At 43.5% G+C, this 18,201-nt stretch overlaps 1 protein-coding gene and 1 long non-coding RNA gene across 2 annotated transcripts in view; one reads left to right on the forward strand and one right to left on the reverse strand.

Moving 5' to 3' along the window:
- The window catches only part of LOC143723180 (uncharacterized), a 292,525-nt gene extending 281,161 nt beyond the window's left edge, over nt 1–11,364 (forward strand). Inside the window, exon 3 of the long non-coding RNA XR_013197063.1 lies at nt 11,351–11,364. This is a non-coding gene — a long non-coding RNA (uncharacterized LOC143723180). The remainder of the gene's footprint in view (nt 1–11,350) is intronic.
- pth2ra (parathyroid hormone 2 receptor a) overlaps nt 1–18,201 on the reverse strand; it is a 71,169-nt gene that overhangs the window by 50,670 nt on the left and 2,298 nt on the right. The window contains exons 2-6 of the mRNA XM_077215177.1: nt 9,730–9,829; nt 6,026–6,136; nt 4,501–4,616; nt 4,329–4,426; nt 2,353–2,542 (exon numbers count right to left, since the gene is read on the reverse strand). Coding sequence (XP_077071292.1) covers nt 2,353–2,542; nt 4,329–4,426; nt 4,501–4,616; nt 6,026–6,136; nt 9,730–9,829 — 615 coding nt within the window. The remainder of the gene's footprint in view (nt 1–2,352; nt 2,543–4,328; nt 4,427–4,500; nt 4,617–6,025; nt 6,137–9,729; nt 9,830–18,201) is intronic.

The following is an 18,201-nucleotide window of genomic DNA, read 5'->3' on the forward strand; positions in this document are numbered from 1 at the left end:
AATGTACTCTTAGAGATCTTTGCCCTCTTTTCAGAGTACTGCTTAGAAACACAATGTCTATAGCAGTAGAGAGTAGGGAGGCTCTATAAAAGGCTTCTATTTTTTTTTTACTGAAACAGCACTATTGAATGTGTAACTCTCTTAAAGATCTCTTGATATCATCATATTACATCACAAAAAAAACTACTCTCCAATTTGGTTTAGAAGTAAATTGACAATTTCCTACTCTTGTTGCATGACGAAGATTCCAATTATTATAAATAATGGAAAATACTGAATGCTACTAGTGGAAAAAGTGCAGCCTTTCCTTCAGTTCACACAATGCTGAGAAAAGCATAATGGGTTGAAAATAAAGTAGTTATATTAGCCTTGGTCATACAGAGTTAACTCTAGAGTCTAGACTAATAAATTACAAAAATAACAAAAATTATAAAATTATAATGCAATACCCCAAGACTCTATGAGTCACTCTAAATCCTCCCACAATACACTATCATAATTTTGTACAAAGCATATACATTAGCTTACCAATAGCAATGTGCGAGACTATTCGACTTGTATGGCAAGCCGTTTAGCTTGAAATGTAGCCAGCTTTATTCATCCTAATTGCATTTTTACTAGTAAGAATCAAATTAGAGAGCTCTCTAATTCAATCCTTATTATTAACAATTATTATTATTAAAGAGCTCTCTAATGAAGTTAATGTAATTGTTCCAAGTAAGAATTTAACTGTAGAGCTCTCTAATGTAATTCTTACTACTAAAAATGCAAGTATGTATTATGCCTTACATACCTAAATAAAAACTGGCCTGAAAAAATATGAAAACCCAAATGTGAGCCTGGTGTCTACTTTGAGAAGTTCTCACAAAGATCCTTGATATGATACAGAAAGCATTTATACAGAGCATATTTGCCAATAATTGGTTCTGCTGCCATACTGGTTTACTGAAGAAAATGGAAGGGCAGGAAATTTCCAGCATGTTCCTTTAAATGAGAAATTTGCCAGAGTAATAGCCACATATTGATGTGAGCATTTTGGCTCATTGACCTTTACAAACACAACATACACCAAAATGGATCAAAGCAAAGCAGTTGTGCCTTTTAATCTCTGAAGACACATACAGTAGCTGTAACGCTTATGTTAGGTGCAAACAATGGATGCTAAACAACTGGTCGCAAAATCCTCCCTCAGATGTTGCCTCCATCGTACTTATCTCCTGTAATGCAGCTGGTTGAAGAAAAAGCTGAGGGCGCAGTCATTGAGTCTCCAGTATTGCCCGCAATGGGATACAGTTCGAGTCTGAGCGTAGGTGGGACTGAATAATCATCTCCCACCCAAAAGACAGCAAATGGGGACAAGTGAGTTTTTTTAACCTCTTTGCATGGATTGTTGAGGCTGGCCATGTGGTGGGCGTAGAGTATAATAAAACACTCAGACATGTTGTGTATGAGGTGGAGATTGGAGGTAGAATAAAACAAAAGTCCTCCAGTTGGAGTATGACACACTGCACAGAATGAGACTGAGAACTTACAGCTTCTTGCAATCCAATAATATACTTCTAGCATTGGCATTTCTTCCAACAAATTCAATGTCCAGACAGGTCACAACCTTGCAGTTGCATTAAAATATTTATTCTCCACCATAATCAGAATTGAATTCAAACCTCACCAAGATGTCATTTCATTCAGACCCAACTTGATCCCTTTCAATTTCCGCCCTACTAGGCTTGTTTAACACCTTGTGTTCAAGCTGTTATGGATGACATTCTACAATGATTTATCCTTCTGGTCATTCAAGAGTTAATAATTCAAATGGCACATTTTGCACACAGCATGAATCATTCAATACTGTATGTACCTGGAACAGACAGCAGATCATTTAGAAGAGTCCTCCATATCTGTCAATCTGTCAATCTGTCAATCTGTCAATCTATCTATCTATCTATCTATCTATCTATCTATCTATCTATCTATCTATCTATCTATCTATCTATCTATCTATCTATCTATCTATCTATCTATCTATCTATCAATCAATCAATCAATCAATCAATCAATCTATCTATCTATCTGTAATCAAATTTGTCACAGCTCATGGAATATGTATAAAAAGATTAAATGAATATTCAGGGTTACTTATAAATTATTATTAGAATAAAAACTGAAAGAATATATAATTTTAAATATAATTTAAATTTAATAACATAAAATATAATTTTAAACAATATCACCCAGCCCTAATATAATATCAATATTGATTATATAATCTAAAACCTAGCTACATGAGTTACTTGATGAATAATTACTAAAATACTCATGATGCATGAGAGAGTCAAATAGCGTTTGACTCACATACTGTGAAGTGTCCACTGCTGCCACATCCACAGCATTAGTGAAGTTATTCATGAGCACAGCATCAAATTCCTGCATTCCTGCGGTACCAGTGTGCACCACGTGATCCTTCACAAAGATGCTGATGGCACGCAGCATGAAGGAAACAAACAGGTGCATGTGAATGTAGTTCCTGGTGCAGTGGAGACGTCTGAGGACACACAGAAATACATATGAGGTTTGTTAGGGCAGAGATAGAAAAGATGGTAGACCTCAGAGCTAATGTGCATTCAGGGAAATGAGGAAAAGGAAAGTTTACATCAAAGGGTTAGTTCACCCAAAAATGAAATTTCTGTCATTAATTACTCACCATCATGTCGTTCCAAACCCGTAAGACCTTTGTTCATCTTCGGAACACAAATGAAGATATCTTTTAAGAAATCTGAGAGCTTTCTGACCCCCCATAGACTGCAACGTTATTGCCACTTTCAAGAGACACTTACATTGTTAAAATAGTCCATATGACTAGTACAGTGGTTCAACCTTAATGTTATGGAGCGACAAGAATACTTATTGTGCGCAAAAAACTAAAATAACAACTTTATTCAACAATTTCTTCTCTTCCATATCAGTCTCTGACACAGTTCACGTTGTAAACACAGTGCAGTGCTACCGTGTTCTTCGTCAGAACGCTGGCTTAGCATTGGCCAGCTGCTGCGTCAGCATCAAACGCATGCATTATGGTGCTCACGTGAACAGCAGAAGAGAAGAAATTGTTGAATAAAGTCTTTTTTTTTTTGCACAAAAGTATTTTCGTCACTTCATAACATTAAGGTTGAATTACTGTAGTCACATGGACTATTTTAACAATGTCTTTAATATCTTTCTGGGCCTTAAAAGTGGTAATACCGTTGCAATTTATAGGGGGTTCAGAAAGCTCTTGGATTTCATCAAAAATATCTTGATTTGTATTCCGAAGATGAACAAAGGTCTTATGGGTTTGGAACGACATGAGAGCGAGTATGTCACTTTCAAAATTTCACCTCAGAAGCAAATGCATTGATAGGTGTATTTCATAGGAATACTCACATATTTTACACTATACAGCTTTGGCAACCTCATCCACAGTTTTCACAACATCTCGTAGTTGCTGTTTTGAATATCTGAATATCTAATAGTTATATCCGTTTGTCTATTGCCAAACTTTTGTGACAATGGTGGAGGTGTTCAATATGTGTATTCGATATATATATCACTATATATATATATATATATATATATATATATCACTATATATATGTATATATATATATATATATATATATATATATATATATATATATATATATATATATATATATATATATATATATATATATATCACGGGGCTATATATCACTATATATTGAATCTTCCCAGAAAGGCCTGATCCTGATGCAATTCTGTGAATATTGCACACTGGGAGATGCTTTATTACAAAACTGGTCTTAATGCACTGGAAATGGCAACAAATAAATGAATGAAAAGGATTAAAATGGAGGTAGATAATAATCTATGTATAAATACATGTCATCGTGCATATAAAGAATCAAGCTAAAGCAAGACAGAGGGAAAAAATGCATTTCCCAGATCACACTACATTCATCATCAAAAGTGTAGCTGCAGGATAGCACTGTCCAGCATAGTTTTGCAATGTTACATTGCCAGCAGTGCTATTAATATTGACATTTTGTACCAAGCAATTCCTTTACTGAGTGAATAGTATTGGCACATCTCAGCTAACTGCACATTCTTAATGAACGAGCTGCTAATGGAGCAAGGAGAACATAGAAAAAGAAAACTACACGGTAGCACTGATTCACATTTGTGCAATTACAGTCTGAAAGAAATAGAAATACAATATTAGGAATAAGAAACCTATTTAAAGATCAGTTCAATGTTTTTTCGTGCAGTTTATGAGATGAAGTACAAACACATAAAGTCAGTCAGTTACTTACCTAAAGTATCCAATAATAAAGATGGCCACTAGAAGAGAGCTGAAGGAAACTGCATAGCCTACTGTGTACATGATGTGCAGCCGTTCAAAAAAGACCTGCTGTGGGGTCAAAGAGGTGGTGCGTCAAGCCACCTATAAAGTCATCTCGGACAACTGATGGTAATGTAGCTTACTCTCTTTTTGTTGGGCTCTGGTGATTTGATGCACTCAGTGTAGTTAACCCAGGTTTTGTTTGAACTCTCTGCAAGCACCCAGGAACCATTAGAGTCACACCTCCTGTAGGCATGTCCTGAAAGATTTACAAAGACTTTACTGGCTATGTCATGTATGCTGCCTATTATTTTTATTTTTAATGATAGTTTATTTTCCATTTTTAATCAATTATTTAAACAAAATCTAATAATAACCCATTCATTGTATTCAAATGATGTCAAGAAACAAGAAACATTACAAATATGTAATTTCTAGTTATTTTGTCATGCTGAAAATTGAAGGTCAAATGAAGAACATTGCATTGTAGACCTACAGGTCATCTGGGTATTCTACACATACAGAAAATTTGCATATGCACATAGTATAAATACTGCACACCTCAGAAACAGTATGGGTAGTATTGTTCAAACATAGAGATTGGGTCTCATTCACTAACAGTTGCATGGATTATTATACACACAGGAGAAGTTCTCACAAAAAACACCTAATTCTCAGCACAAACAGTATGCATATGAATTTGTTCTTAACCTCATTCTAATGTTAGAAATACCATATCGGTATTGGCCGATATATGTTCCATTTTTTATGTTATCGTTATCGACACGAAAATAAAAATATGGCTGATATTTTAAATAAATGATATTTAATAATGGGTTATAAATAATGCCGATAAATAATGGGTTATTTCCTTCAGCTGAGTCACTTCAGATGCGCACTGTTCGCCACGATGGTTTTGAATTGCTTGTAATATGATTGGAATCACTTTCAAAGGGAAAATACTGTTTAAAGGGTAGTTCACCCAAAAATGAAAATTCTGTCTTAATTTTCTCACCCTCAAGTTGTTCTAAACTTGTATGAATTTCTTTCTTCTGATGAACACAAAAAAACATTTTTTGTAGAATGTCGTAACCAAACAGTTCATGGGCTCCATTGACTTCCATAGTATGGAAAAAAAAAATACTATGGAAGTCAATGGAGCCTCTCAATGGTTTGGTTACCCAAATATCTTCTTTTGTGATCAGCAGAAGACAGAAATTCATACAAATTTGGAACAACCTGAGGGTGAGTAAATGATGACAGATTTTTTTGGGTGAACTGTCCCTTCAAGTGCAACATATTCAGCGGAAATCTGTCATATATGCTACATAAAATTATAATGAAAACACTGTTGTAAAAGAATGTTGTGAATTTTTTGTACACCCATGTTTTAGGATGTTGTTACATGATAAGTACATGGATTCACCTTCATGACTTTGAGTTCGCTTGTGCATTCGCTGCCTCTTGTTTTGTGCAATTGTAAGATGTAATATTATGTTTATTTTGAGTATATTCATATATGATTTATCTCATATAGGATGTGCTTGGTTAAGTTAATTAACGTGGTAGTAAAGTGCTTATCAGTTATCATCTTTAGCTTCAGTGCACACGATTCAAACAGCAATGCTCAACATTCGTAACTACAAAAGACACAAAACAGTTTCAAACCTGCATGGTTGAAGTCATAGATGTAAGTTGGGCAGAGGGTCTTGGTCAGAGCTCCAGGGAAGCCTTGCGGCCAACATATCAGACCATCCCACTCTGGGACACATACACCAACTGAGAGTAGAACAGTTTCAGAGCACAGATGTCAATTCACCAAAGGATGAGTTAAGATATGACCAGTGAAATTATCCAATCTTGCACCATAACGTGATACCGTATGAAAGCCTTGCATATTTTCATTCTTTCCAAACCATTAAAGTAGATATTTTCGCACAATAAACATGAAATGATCTGTAACACAGTCATAAATCCTTTACTATCACCAAATTAATTATATATGCTTTCCATTAAAAAAAAATCTGTAAGAAATATCACTCATAGTATCAACTAAACACCTATGGGTGATGTTTTGTGTTGTGTGGATATTGGGTTGTATCCAATTGGCATGGGCTAACATGAGCACCCACGGGAGTAACCCACACTGACACTGTCACAGTGTGTGAGGGTCGAAGGAGGAGGCTGAGTCTGGAGGCTTCAATGCAAACAGTTTACTGAATATATATATATATATATATATATATATATATATATATATATATATATATATATATATATATGAAAACAACAAACACGTACAGGCAGGATATCAGGCCAAAGGAAAACTCACGCACCAAAACCACAGTAACATTAACACATTTACAAGAACCGACCAAGACAGACTGAACACAAGCAAACTAAATACAGGCACTGATGAACAAAAACCAGGTGACACAGATGAAGGTGATTATACACAGATTATACACACATAACAATACACAGGTGATGATGATGGACTAATGACAGTTGACATAGAGATAGATGAGTGGCGGGAAAACAAAGGACATGTGACTAATATTGAAGACAAACAGAAGATCAAAACAGACACAAACGTGACAGACACATCATGAAGAGGCAACAAGTGTGCTTGTCCAAGAAATTATGTATCCATGTATAATATGTATGTTTGACCAAGTTCAGAATCTACAATTTAATTCAACAATGTACTTATATTTTTTGCTAAAACAATTATACAATTTTAAACCGTAAGAATGACTGTAATGATTTCTGTTGAAATAGAAAGATGCTGAAGAAAAACAATGCAATTAACGGCAGACAGATGATGTGTAAAGACGTTCAATAAATCACTGGTGGATTCAACAGAGCCAGTCCAGCAACCACAGATTCCTTATAACGTCAGACCACAGAAGCAATGAAGCTTTAAGTTTGAAAACATTAGACCATGAAGTGCTTTCAAGTCTTGTGCTATTCTAATGCTAAGTCAACATGAAATACTAATTTACTATCCATTTTACTTTAATGTGACATTTCCAAGTGAAACAGGAAACGATGTAGGACTGGACTTAATTTCTCGGGTATTTTCAAACTTGAGTATTTATTTATTTAGTTTTTTTGTTTTTTTGCTGTTGTTACAGTATAAAGCTGTGATCACATTAGCCAAATTTAATTAGCAAAACATGCTTATTGTCAATAGTGTAGCAATGTATAAAGCACAGCTCACACAAAAGTCACTTTCAAACCAAGCAGCTTTCTCTTGGTCAGTGTACTGAATTCACATGGCCAGCGTTCCGAAATATGCTTGGGGAAATCTTTCGCCCTCATCCGAAATTAATGATCGCATGGATTCCTATTGAAATGACGCAAAAAAATATTTACCCTAAGAAAACAACAGTAAATTTGACCATACATTAAGCTTATATAATTTAATGAAAGAGATGACAGCATATTTGAGACTTGGAAGGATGAGGAGCATGTTAAAACGTTATTATTAACTACAAAGGTCTTCATTCATGCCAAAAAAAAAGAGACAGAATTCCTAGTTTAATGTTTAACATATTTAAAATAATGTACTTCCACTCCAGATGGCATAAATTAAAAGATACATTTTAATTTGTCCCTCTCTTTAGAAAAATGTAAACCAATGAATAGTACCAGACTGTATTAAGTATATAAGGTCAATTTGATTTTATGTTGACTTTTGTTGGCAAAAGTAAGTTCAGGAACCAAAAGAACAATATAAAATCGCAATTATGCTAAACACTTCTCCTACTGAAAATTGGCTGTAATCAACTTTTCACGTGCCAGTTGAAAACTAAATATCCTGCACCCACATCCTTTGCACACCATTTCTTTCTACATAACATAATTGCTTTTTTCTCCCCGAATTACGCTAAACACTATAACCCATGACGTTAACATGAAAGGGAAATGGGACTAAGCCAAGTTATATTAATGAGTTGCCAGGTCACTACACTACTATTTTGCAATGAGTCATCTCCAACAGAGCTTGTTTTTCCTCTTCACATGTTCTGCCTTATCACCTGTGTTTATAATGAAGCCAAATGAAACAGCAAACTGTGCAGTGAGTTTCGCCTAACATCGGTCTTGAAGGAGTCTAATTAGCTGTCTGATTCAGTTTATTTCATTTACCTCAGGATGCTTCATTTAAGTGAGTGAGCTGACTCAAGTTTTATATAAAACATGTTTTGGCAGAGGTGATGATGGTCATACTTTTGTTGAATTTGTTACTATTTCTAGGTGAAATTATGGTGTGCACAACAACATTGATGTGGAGAACTGAAAAGGCCACTTAAATTCACCCTAGCACCAAAATTGACAATACTTGTTTTTTAATGGAATATTGCAGTAAACTATTTATCAGTGCACGTCATTATTTTGTTTCATGTTCCCACGTAGTCTGGCTATCACCAGAACAAGCTCAATCTTTTAAGATTGAACATTAGTCAGGGGAGTCTGCTCTGTATCTTCTACTACACAAGAGGCGTAAACAACGGCATAGTTCAAATTACTCTGTACTCAATTGGATAGTCCTTCAACCAATCAGACCAACGTACTTTTCATTTGCAGAGCGATGTGAAAACTCCAGACAGGAAACGTGTCAACAAACGTGTTGATTTGTAGCATTGATCAGCGGTTTGCAGAAGCAGCAACGGCATCTAGCGATTGTTGCAGGTTGTGCAAAAAAAACATGAAAGTGAGTGGTTTTTACACACCCACTCGAGCGATTTGTTTGCTAAACTAAAGAAGCCATTGAGCATCGTCGAGAGGTTAAAAGGATTTGGATTGACAGTCGCTTCTCTATCGACGTTGTGTTAAACCCGCCAATAGCGCGCCAGGTGGAGAAGCCAGTTTGTGATTGGTCCCCGCAGATTTGTAACGGAAGCAGGATAGAAAAAGTTACAGGTTTCCAGCCTGAGCTGCAGGGCGAAATCAAATCGCTGGCAGATCGGGCTGGGTTTACCCAGTCTAGTCCCCACGTAATCTTTAGTCAAAATGATTTCCAACCACATCTCTTCTCTGATGACGTGTTTACTGGAGGTTGGGTAGGGTAACCTGTCACTCACATTAGATCACAGCAATAGCAAACCACAACCATCCTATCAATTCCCAATGAACAAAATCAAGTCCCGCCCTATATTTTTTCTTGTATGAGGAGCCGTTTCACTCACCATAGGGAAAACAAATTCACTCAGATACCCGTCACAATAGGGAAAAAAAGTTTCACTCAGATATACTGTACAGTACCTACGTCACAATAGGGGGGAGACTATCGCAACTTATGCCGTTACATGCCGGCTTAAATTTAAAACTTGGTTAAAAAAAAAACGTACAGTGGAAACGGTGCCTACCTGCTGGGTCGTCTGTGGAGACCTTCAGTAGGCACTGCAGCTTTGCATCCAGTAACATCTGTACCTGTTCTTCAGCTGTAATCTCACCATCTTCACCAGCCTGTCCAAAAAAGGGCTCATTTTTGTTTATCCATTATGTACTAAATCTTCTGAAGCCATCAGATGTTTTGTGTTAGGATGTCATTTACAAATGTCATTTGTATTTTCTGTAACACTTTATTTAGTTGGTCCACTTTAGACATTTTAAACTTTGAACTACAAGTCAACTAACTTTCATTTAATAAGGGTTACTCGTTATTTTAAGGTGTCATTGTTACAGTGTAATTATATATCTATGTACTGAGTAATCTAATTAACAATATGTCCTTACTATAGGCTTAGGGTAGGATTTTGGTTTAGTTGAGGATTAGTTGCATATAATTATCCATACTTCACTGTTATTACTATGGTAAGTAACATGTAACATATGTAACAAGGACACGGTAAAATAGAGTGTTACCAAAGTGTATTTCAAGCTTGGCCCATCAAGACGTATTTGGGATCAATGATGCAAAATGTATTGATTCGCTGTTCCTCTCTCAAAGTTACTATTAAAGAGTTATATTATAAATTTTTGTCATTACCTTTCACTTTTACTACACTTTTAGTATGGAAAAGAAAAGCTCTGACTCTTCCTTAAAAAAAAAAAAATCTTCCTTATGTTCCATGGTGGGAAAAAAAGTCATAAGGTTTGGAACAACAAGAGAGTAAATGATGGCATAATTTTAAGTTTAATAAAGTTTCAATTCCCTTTATTTTTCAAAAGAATGGTGCATTATGTAAAACTGTGAGTGTGTTGGTGTGATTATCAAAGGGTTAGTGGTGACATTCTCTCTCTGTCTCATTTCTGGTTTCTTATTGAGTCTGCGAGGGAGTGTGAAGAGTTGAACTTCTAAATACCCTGAGGAGAGGAAAGAAATTAAAAGATTCACTCTCTGTAAAGAAAGGTTTTCAATTAGTGTAAAAGTGTATCAGAAGGGAATTGGATCTGTCATTTCTGCCAGATATTCTGCATCAATTAAAGACATTTTCTCAGTCCTGCAAACTACAGATATATGTACAGTTTTGAGCACTGTAAATTGGGCTTTGTTCAGGAGGATATTAAAATGCAGCATGTAATTTATTATGAAAAATAACGGGGAGTTGGGGGCTGATTGAAAATACATTTTTTTTAATGTCTTACCTTATAATTATTTGCAATAAATACATTTGGAATTGACCTTAGTTGAGGTGGATGTCAAAAGCTGTGAGGAAGTGCAGCCTGTTCACTTGGATTGTAATGTCATAAATCCTTAGGTAACGTGTAAATTCACAATCCAGTTACAGTATATTTGGGGGGGGGGGGGGGGGGGATATTTGATATTTTTGGCTGTTTTAAACATTCTTAAAAATGCAGTTTACTGCTGAAAACCAAGCTCTGACATTTGTGACATTATTGGGTAAAGCTGGTTCACAAATTTGTTAATCATTCAAATTCCCAATCCCAAAATGACTTCATTTTCTCTTTCCTTTGTACTTGGTTTAATTGCGAGAGCATGAATCTTCTGAATTAATGACTGATTAGAGACCTACACATTTAAAGGGACATTGTGTAGGAATTTCTCCCATCTAGCGGTGAAATTGTATTTTGCATTCAAACGAATTGTGCTCTCCAGCGCCTCGTTTTTTCAAACCCGTGTTGCATCTACGGTAGCTGTTGTGTACCAAAAAGCTATGACAGGATGTCTTCTAATAGCACTTCGTCGAGTTTACCTTCGGTTGAACAGGTTTGTTATTTCAAACAAACTGCAACTTGACACAACGAACAAACGAATGTTACAGTATGAATAATAACAGTGCAATGCAGCCTTTTAAACTTGCCGGGGCAGTGACAAGCGCCTCTCACTGCTCGCTCCTCCGTTTCTGCTGCTTTCAGTCACGTGACGCTGGCTCTGACCGAAAACGCGTTGTGGAAACGCGTCTGCCTAGTACTTTTTGACCCTCTCTGCTATAATAGTTCCCTTTCGTTGTCACTCCGAGTTACGTCGGATGACGACGAATGGGGTTTCGCTTAGAAAGCCTATCAACTTCGAGTATTACAAAACGAGCCAATGGCAAAGAAATGCCATGGGTCTGCGGAATTTGCATGGCGTAACTCCGCCCCACCTCGTGGGTATAAAAGGAGGAAGCCGGCAGCAAGCAGATATGTTTTCGCTTCGGAGCCAAGTGTATTCTTCTCTCCACAAGCCATCTCTGAATTGTCAGCTTTACAAACGAGTACCTCGAGTGTTGGTGTGACGGCGATCTACGGCGAGAGCGTGCTTCCTGCTGATCTGTTGCAGTGGTCTGCCAGTCGGTGCGTTTCTCCCCGGGTGCTTCAACACTTGAGTTTTCTCTCACTAAAAGAGCTTACACGTGGCACGTCTTTTTAAAGATGTCTCGCCCGTGTACTTCTGGTTGCGGCAGATTGGTATCGGACTCTGATGGGCACGAGCGTTGCATAGTATGTTTGGGCATTGATCATGCTAGAGCAGCGCTCGTGGATGACTCATGTTCTCTCTGTGGGAACATGACCATCGCGTCATTACGGTCGAGACTCCGTGAACTCGCAAGAGTGAGAGTCCCCTCATCCACCCCCCGTCCTGCGGCTGGTGGCCAGGGTGATCTGAGGGTTACGGTCTGGAACAAGGCGCCGACTATGTGTCCGCGACCCCAGCCCCCCTCTTCAATGACGGTGCCCGCTAGTGAACTGCTGATTCCCGCGGGTCTACCTTCTGGTGGCCCGCGGGCTTCAGTTGAAGCTACAGAGGAAGATGCCATGTCTGTTGCAGCATCACTAGGCGGGTTTGACTCTTCTGGAAGTGAGGGCTCGTCACAGCTGCCACCTTCCGGTGTGCATACGGCTGTGCTCGAGTCTGATCCGGAGATGACGGCCATGCTTTCCCGGGCAGCCGCGAGCATCGGACTTGAGTGGAGGCCTCCACCCTGTCCTGAGCGCTCGCGGCTGGACGATTGGTTTTTGGGTAAGGCCGCCGACCCTCGTCCTCGGCAAACCCCAATACCTTTCTTCCCGGATGTGCATGATGAGATCTCGAAGTCCTGGAAGACCCCCCTGTCTTCTCGGGACCGCTCGCTGGTCTCATCCGCCTTTCCTCCCCTCGATGAGGCAGCTGCCCGTGGGTACACTGGGCTTCCCCCGGTTGAACGCTCTGTTGCCATGCAACTATGTCCTCAGAGTGCTTCTTCTCGGGGCGAGCCTAAGCACCCATCCAAAGCCTGTAGATTTTCGTCGACCCTGGTGGCGAAGTCTTACAGAGCGGCGGGACAGGCGGCTGCTTCACTGCATGCTATGGCCACTCTGCAGGTCTACCAGGCCCAGATGCTCAGAGACATGCACGAGGGTAGGACAAACCCAGGGCTCTTTGATGAGCTGCGCGCCGCGACCGACCTTGCTCTCCGGGCGACGAAGGTTACCGCGCGCTCCCTGGGTTTGGTGATGTCCACAGCTGTGGTCCAGGAGCGACATCTGTGGCTGAACCTGGCTGACATGCGGGACGCTGAGCGGACCCGTCTGCTTAACGCCCCCTTGTCCCAGGCCGGCCTCTTCGGCGGTGCAGTTGAAGACTTTGCCCAACAGTTTTCAACTGCCCAGAAACAGACCGAGGCCATCAAACACATTCTGCCCCGCCGGCCCGCTGCTGCCTCCACCTTGCCGGCCGGGCAGACGCCTCGACCTGTTTCCCGCCGAGGGCGCCCTCCTGCGGCTCCCGCCCCTCCCGCCCGGACCACGCAGCAGCCTCCACCCAGGGCCGGTCGCGGAGGAAGCCGTAAGAAGGCGCCACAGCCCTCTCCTGCCCCGCCCCCCGCTAAACGCCGGGCCAAGCGGCGCTCCTGAGACGGGCTGCTCAGGGATGATGATTGTTTCTCAGGAGGTGGTAGCAGGACCACTCCTTCCCCCGGTGGAGGGCCGGGGGAGAATCTTTTGTCTCCACTCCCCGCTGCTCACCCACGGGTGGGCAGCACCCTAATGTGGTTAAAGACAGAAACAATCCCCTCTTCCCTGAGCTCACAGAGTTCTCGGGCGACACAGAGCGCCGCCCACAAGCCGTGCTCTCCTCGCCCCCCTCTGTCCCAGAGGCGGTTGACACGGCGTGCCGTCCACGGACCGCTTCGCCCCTGTCCCCCTCTGTCGCCAGACCCCTGGCAGAGCAGGCCCCCGCGGGACGACCAGCCTGGTCCTCCCCTGGCCCCCTCTGCCAGGGTGCGGTTGCTAACTGTGCCCCCTCTCCGGGCCGCTATGCCGTCCACATCTGGGCCAGTTACTCCGCCTCGCTGCCCCTCCGGGGGGACGCCTGTGGCCCGCATGATCCCGTTGGTTCAGTTCCTGGGAGCCTGGCTAGAGCTTCCCCGTCTGTCCCACTGGATCGCGCGTACCGTCAGGCTCGGCTATGCGATTCAGTTCGCACGGTCTCCTCCCCGCTTCAGGGGAGTCCGCTCCACTTTGGTCGGTGGCAATGCCCCTATCATGAGAGCAGAGATTGCCACCCTGCTGGCGAAGGGTGCAATCGAGACTGTCCCTCCAGCCGAGATGAGGTCCGGCTTCTACAGCCCCTACTTCATTGTCCCCAAGAAAACCGGTGGGTTACGGCCAATCCTGGACCTGCGCGTGCTGAACCGCTCCCTTCATCGGATGCCGTTCAAGATGCTCACCGCCAAACGCGTTTTCGAATGCATACGGCCCCAGGATTGGTTTGCAGCGATCGACCTGAAGGACGCCTACTTTCATGTCTCCATTCTTCCTCGACACAGACCGTTCCTCCGGTTTGCTTTCGAGGGGCAGGCATACCAGTACGCGGTTCTCCCTTTCGGGCTAGCCCTGTCTCCTCGCATCTTCACGAAGGTCGTCGAGGCGGCCCTTGTTCCCCTTCGAGAGCAAGGGGTTCGCATCCTGAGTTATATCGACGACTGGCTGATCCTAGCTCACTCTCGAGATCAGGTTTGCGAACACAGGGACCTAGTGCTCCGGCACCTAGCCCGTCTGGGCCTTCGGGTCAACTGGGAGAAGAGCAAACTTTGCCCCGTGCAGAGGATCTCTTTTCTCGGTATGGACATCGACTCGGTCGCCATGTCCGCGCAGCTTACGAGCGAGCGCGCGCAGTCACTGCTGACTTGCCTAAGACAATTCGAGGGCAAGAGTGCGGTTCCACTGAAACTTTTTCAGAGGCTCCTGGGGCATATGGCATCTGCAGCCGCGGTCACGCCGCTCGGATTGCTTCATATGAGACCGCTTCAGCTTTGGCTTCGCGACCGAGTCCCGAGGTGGGCATGGCAACACGGCACGTTCCGAGTACCAGTTACTCCGACCTGCCGTCAGTTCTTCACCCCGTGGTCGAACCTCGATTTTCTCAGGGCCGGTGTCCCCCTGGCTCGAGCTTCCCGGCATGTTGTTGTCTCAACAGATGCCTCCACCACGGGCTGGGGCGCCATGTGCAATGGACATGCTGCTGCGGGCTCCTGGACAGGACCCCAGCGGCTGTGGCATGTCAATTGCCTCGAGTTGTTGGCAGTACGCCTTGCCCTGCACCGCTTCCGGGCGTTGCTCAGGGGTCAACACGTACTAGTCCGCTCAGACAATACCGCCACTGTAGCGTACATCAACCATCAAGGTGGTCTACGTTCCCGCCGTATGTCACAACTCGCTCGCCACCTCCTCCTTGGAGTCAGAAGCATCTGAGGTCGCTTCGAGCCATCTTCATTCCCGGAGCGCTGAACTGTGCAGCCGACGAGCTCTCACGGCTTCAGCCCCTCCCTGGAGAATGGCGACTCCATCCCCAGTCGGTTCAGCTGATTTGGGACCAGTTCGGGGACGCGCAGATAGATCTGTTTGCCTCTCACGACTCGACCCACTGCGCCCAGTTCTATTCCCTGACCGAGGGCACGCTCGGCACGGATGCTCTGGCGCACAGCTGGCCGCAGGGCCGCAAGTATGCGTTTCCCCCAGTGAGCCTTCTTGCGCACACTTTGCGCAAGGTCAGGGAGGACGAGGAGCAGGTCATTCTGGTTGCCCCTTACTGGCCCAACCGGACCTGGTTCCCCGAACTAGTACTCCTCGCGACAGCACCTCCCTGGCCGATCCCTCTGAGGAAGAACCTTCTTTCTCAGGGACGGGGCACCCTATGGCACCCTCGTCCCGATCTTTGGAACCTCCACGTGTGGCTCCTGGATGGGACGAGGCAGGTTTGAGTACCCTACCACCAGCGGTGGTGGCTACCATCACTTCCGCTAGAGCGTCGTCCACGAGACACGTCTATGCGTTGAAGTGGAACCTCTTCGTCAACTGGTGCTCTTCTCACCGAGAAGACCCCCGGAGATGCTCGATCAGTGTTTTGCTTTCCTTCCTTCAACAGGGGCTGGAGCGAAGGCTGTCTCCCTCCACCCTGAAGGTCTATGTTGCCGCCATTGCCGCACATCATGACCTCATCGAAGGTAAGTCGGTAGGGAAGCACGACCTGATCATCAGGTTCCTGAGAGGAGCGAGGAGACTAAATCCTCCTCGTCCTCCTCTCGTTCCCTCTTGGGACCTCTCAGTGGTTCTAACTGCCCTGAAGAGTGCTCCCTTTGAGCCCCTGCAATCAGTTGAGCTTAAGTTCCTGTCGATGAAGACAGCGCTTCTGGTTGCACTGGCCTCCATCAAGAGGGTTGGGGACCTGCACGCATTCTCCGTTGACGAAGCGTGCCTGGAATTTGGGCCGGCTTACTCTCACGTGATCCTGAGACCCCGGCCTGGATATGTGCCCAAGGTTCCTACCACTCCCTTCCGGGACCAGGTGGTGAACCTGCAAGCGCTGCCCTCGGAGGAGGCAGACCCAGCCTTGGCACTGCTCTGTCCAGTACGCGCTCTCCGCGCCTATGTAGACAGAACGCAGTGTTTCAGGACCTCAGACCAGCTCTTTGTCTGTTATGGTGGGAAGCTGAAGGGAAAGGCTCTCTCCAAGCAAAGGTTGTCTCACTGGATAGTGGACACCATTGCCTTGGCTTACCAGCAGCAAGGTCGACCGTGCCCCCTTGGTGTGACTGCCCACTCCACCCGGAGTGTGGCGTCCTCTTGGGCTCTAGCGCATGGCGCCTCGCTAACAGACATCTGCAGAGCTGCAGGCTGGGCGACACCTAACACATTCGCCAGATTCTATAATCTCCGAGTGGAGCCTGTGTCCTCTCGTGTACTCGCTTCAACCAGCTAGTACCGGACCCGCTCAGGTGTCTTCGCTTGCTCGCCATTCCACTCCACGGACTGGATACGTGCGATATTTTTCTCAGGTGAGCTTCTCCGAAAGCCCTGAGCTCCTCCAGCACTCCTGACGTCGGCGCCAGTGTCTATTGCCTGTGCGTCGGCTAGGTGCCTCCCGTGTGCATGGTCCCTCCTCTGAGCGACCCCCACATGTGTATTTCCACTGTAAGCCTCTCTGAGCGTGTGTCTTTCCCTTGGCAAGCCACCTTGCCACCCCTGGGGTTGAAATATTCCACCTGCGGCTGGACACCCCAGTGTTTCCCATATGCTTCCTTCGGGTCATATGTGTATTCTCTAAGTCCCCCCCCTCCGGGCTGGCATTAATTGCATACTTCCCCTAGCTTGGGATATGCTTCCCAGTGTACCTTGGTATTCCTGTGTTATATGGAGTCCTTTGTCCAGGCTGACAGGGATCTCGATTTACGCAGGGCACTGGAAGACAGCTGAGAAGGTGGCGTGATTAGACTGGTAACCCCATTCGTCGTCATCCGACGTAACTCGGAGTGACAACGAAAGGGAACGTCTACGGTTACGTATGTAACCCTCGTTCCCTGAGTAGGGAACGGAGACGTTACGTCTGCCTGCCACTTTCCGCTGTACCGCGGGGATCGCCTGAGCTCAGTCTTGGCTCCTCAGCGAAGAAACATATCTGCTTGCTGCCGGCTTCCTCCTTTTATACCCACGAGGTGGGGCGGAGTTACGCCATGCAAATTCCGCAGACCCATGGCATTTCTTTGCCATTGGCTCGTTTTGTAATACTCGAAGTTGATAGGCTTTCTAAGCGAAACCCCATTCGTCGTCATCCGACGTAACGTCTCCGTTCCCTACTCAGGGAACGAGGGTTACATACGTAACCGTAGACGTTTTTCAAGATGGCGGAACGACATGAAAGCCTCCGTGGACCTACCCATCACATGTATATAAAGATAATAAATTCTTCGTTTGAATAATTACGAGGATAAGTCAGATAATTGGCAGAGGTATTTGTACAGCATTGAGGACATATTTATGAAGAAAAATATTGGTTTTAGATAATAAAATACCTAAAAACCTACACATAGTCTCTTTAATGTTTCTGAAGAAGTTCTCTGTATAGACTGAATGAAGAATGAAGAAAAAATTAAGAATAAAATCCTTCCAATTACTAGGAAATTCTTGCATATATG

Source organism: Siphateles boraxobius, unplaced genomic scaffold, assembly GCF_051911475.1.
Source record: "Siphateles boraxobius isolate OS27281-9 unplaced genomic scaffold, OSU_SipBor_1 7, whole genome shotgun sequence".
Classification (NCBI taxonomy): domain Eukaryota; kingdom Metazoa; phylum Chordata; class Actinopteri; order Cypriniformes; family Leuciscidae; genus Siphateles; species Siphateles boraxobius.